This window comes from Copadichromis virginalis, linkage group LG15, assembly GCF_057382275.1.
Source record: "Copadichromis virginalis isolate Kocher_CV1m ecotype Utaka linkage group LG15, C_Virginalis_male_GT1.1, whole genome shotgun sequence".
Taxonomy (NCBI): Eukaryota; Metazoa; Chordata; class Actinopteri; order Cichliformes; family Cichlidae; genus Copadichromis; species Copadichromis virginalis.
Genome location: NC_140632.1, coordinates 3156441 through 3159329, shown reverse-complemented (window position 1 = coordinate 3159329; position 2889 = coordinate 3156441). Strand labels below are relative to the sequence as shown.

General features: G+C 44.0%; 1 protein-coding gene across 1 annotated transcript; it reads left to right on the top strand.

The window, feature by feature from the left end:
- The first annotated feature begins 416 nt into the window (after nucleotides 1–416).
- LOC146691533 (uncharacterized) lies at nucleotides 417–1442 on the top strand. The gene is made up of 4 exons (XM_085433045.1): nucleotides 417–442; nucleotides 522–577; nucleotides 663–929; nucleotides 1015–1442. Exons 1-4 carry the CDS (start codon nucleotides 417–419, stop codon nucleotides 1440–1442), a joined length of 777 nt encoding a protein of 258 aa, XP_085289171.1.
- The last annotated feature ends 1447 nt before the right edge of the window (nucleotides 1443–2889 follow it).

Here is a 2889-nt window from a genome sequence, read left to right as displayed (position 1 = left end):
CACTTTAGCTCCACCAGCATAGGACATCTTTCTTGTGTTTTAAAATGTTATTTATCTTTAACAACCCAAGACTCTGAGGAATTCAGTTAGATAGGTGTCCGTCTCATTACAGTATGGACATGCTGCTGAATTACTGGTGCACGTTAACCATGATAAAACAAGTGACCAATCAAAATCACTGGGCCAACACGCAGTGAGGCACAAAACTGTATGTAAAGAAAACGTTTTGCACGTACTGTAGCACTGAACAAAATCATTGCAACTGGACCAGCTTAAATTTCAGGTTGAGGGCTCCGCCTTTATCTGTGCAGCTGTGCGTGGTTAACTTGTTATGCTGTGATTGGTCAGGGCAGGTCATTTGTAGCATTTATAAAGCTTTGACAGGGCAGCAGTGGCTATTAAGAAGCTCGTTCAACATGATGGGTGTTTGGCTTTCCTTAGGGTAAGTGAGTGGTTATATTTTCTGAGGGGTCTTAGTTGTTGCCAAGTTGCTGTAGTTAATATTTTTTCTATGTCGACAGGGCTTTGCTGCTTGTCATGCTGAGTGGCGATAGTTACAGCTACTCTGTGAAGAGAGGTAAAATTCAACAAGTCTCAGCATTTCTAATTCTAAATGTTAAGTCTGCTTTAAAGTTGTACTAATGACTTCTCTTGCTGTGCAGGTACGGATCCTGACGTCTCCTCCAGCAGTGGTTACTTTAAATCTCCTGCTGATTCTGATTGGGAAGTACCTTCTGCTGTGTTTGCGCCTGTGTCATCTGATTCTTGGGTTGTCCCAAATTCAGATCACCCTGAAAGTAGTGCTGCGAGTGGATCAGCAGGCAGCTCTCACAGCTCTGATGCTTATTCTGCGTCTGCATACTCGGGACACAGTAGTGACTCCCACGCAGACTCGACACAACCCAGTTTTCAGCTGGGCTTAAATCACGGTAACTAGTACAGACATGTAGAAATAAACTCTTAATACAAGCTTGCCATAATACTCAACATCCCTCCTTTAACTTTTGTGCTCAGACTTCAGCTGGGCAGTTATGCCTCCCAGCCCTCAATCTGACAAATTTCCACCTTTCTATGTGGGAGCACCAGACCCTCTTCCCCCTGTGTTCCAGAAAGGCGAACTGTCTCGTGTGGAGAGGGCCTTTGAGCATGGCAACTCAGAATCTGAAACTGAAATGCAAGGCTTTGAGTCTTATCCTGATGCTGAAGGTTTCAATGAGGACTTCAGTGACCCTCTGTCATCAGACCTTGATGGGTTTTGGTCTGAAAACCCTTTTTTGGGCTACATGTTGCTTACTGGCAAGTATCCCCCAGGCACAGTCACTCACTACAGCTCCAGTTTTGAGCAGGGGGGTGAGCAAACACATGATACGCACTACATTAAGGGCCAACCTGCTGGCTCGGATCCTGATGACCTTACGCAGCCAAGCCAGTCTGTGCAATAGTAGCTGGCTACACTAGCTTGTGAAGTGACTGGACGACACCAGGCCTCGCGGTGGAGGGTTCCCCCTCACAGCCAGGTTGATTTGAGCGGCCGTGCCTGTACATCTTAGCAGGCGGGTGCAGCCCTGAGGACACTCTGAAGGCCAACTTTAATGTTGCCCAATAAAGATCTGATTCACTAATACTGTGCTCTCTATGGGTTCTTTTTTTTTTTTTTCCACCCTTTTTCAGTACACTCATCTAAATGAGTTGACATGGCAAAAGACATTACTTAAAATGACACTTAAGATTTCTAAATTTATGGTTTGTAGTCCACTCACAAATTTCAGCAGAAACATGTGAAGGCCATTGGGGATTCACATATCCAATAATGACGGAAGCTGTTTAATGGGGCAAATGCTAAAAGCATCTCGTCTAACCATTTTCTACAACACCCCTAGAATTAGATGCTTATAACACTTGAACCGATGGTTCAAAGCTTTTGAGCTTGAACAAGCAGATTTATTAGAATTGTGCATTATGTGCACTTAATGGTGCACTTCAGCCTACACCAGATTAGCTTATAAACTTCAATGCGACTGCATACAACTACCTAAAACCCAGCAGAAAGATGTATGCTGCTTATCAGTCTTCTGATGACTCGTATCCCATGCATTTGTAAACTCATCTAGGAGGCTGCTCGCAGTTCGCTGTGCTACGAATAAAGGACATTAATGAGCAAATCCTAATGTCATGAGCTACAGTTTAGACTGTGCTATTTCTCAAACAAGGGCACATCAATACCCAGTCTTACAGTGATATTGCCTGACAACATTAATGGACACCATTCTAATTCACATAACAAATCGGCTCGGAAAGACTCTCCATTGATCTTTAATTAGAGGCGGCTGTTAATCACCTTTATGACTCCTCGGTGGCACCGTAATAGTTTCTGCAGTGAAGCCACAGCAGTCTGTTCTAAGAACCGCATCAGTGGGGAGTGTTTACTGTGTTTATGTACAGCGCAGCACATTGCTAATGGATCTGCTTGGAAGATTTTGACTTTTTTTTATCTTTGTGGTTCTTATTCACGAGAGAACGACAGAATTGCAGAGCCTTGATCCGAAGCTCTGCTGCTGTAACAATCTAAAATCCTCTTTCTGTAATGGTCTTGTTGGGCGTAGGGACAAACAATGACCCACAGGAGAGAAATGGCAATTACCTCTAGTAAGATGTCCACTTCACATACCTGTCACAAAGCTGATGAACCCATCTTAAAAGGCCGGCAGAGAGGGACAAAAACAAGGGGATTTTCCCTTTGTGACCCTTCAGCTTTCAGTCTTTCTTTTTCATCTATTAAGACATAAAAGGGTGAGTCCCCAGACAGATCCATCCTTTATCCCTCCCTCACTCACTCATCGCTAACATGAACCCTGCCGTGTCCATATTCTATGGCTTATCAGTACCCAC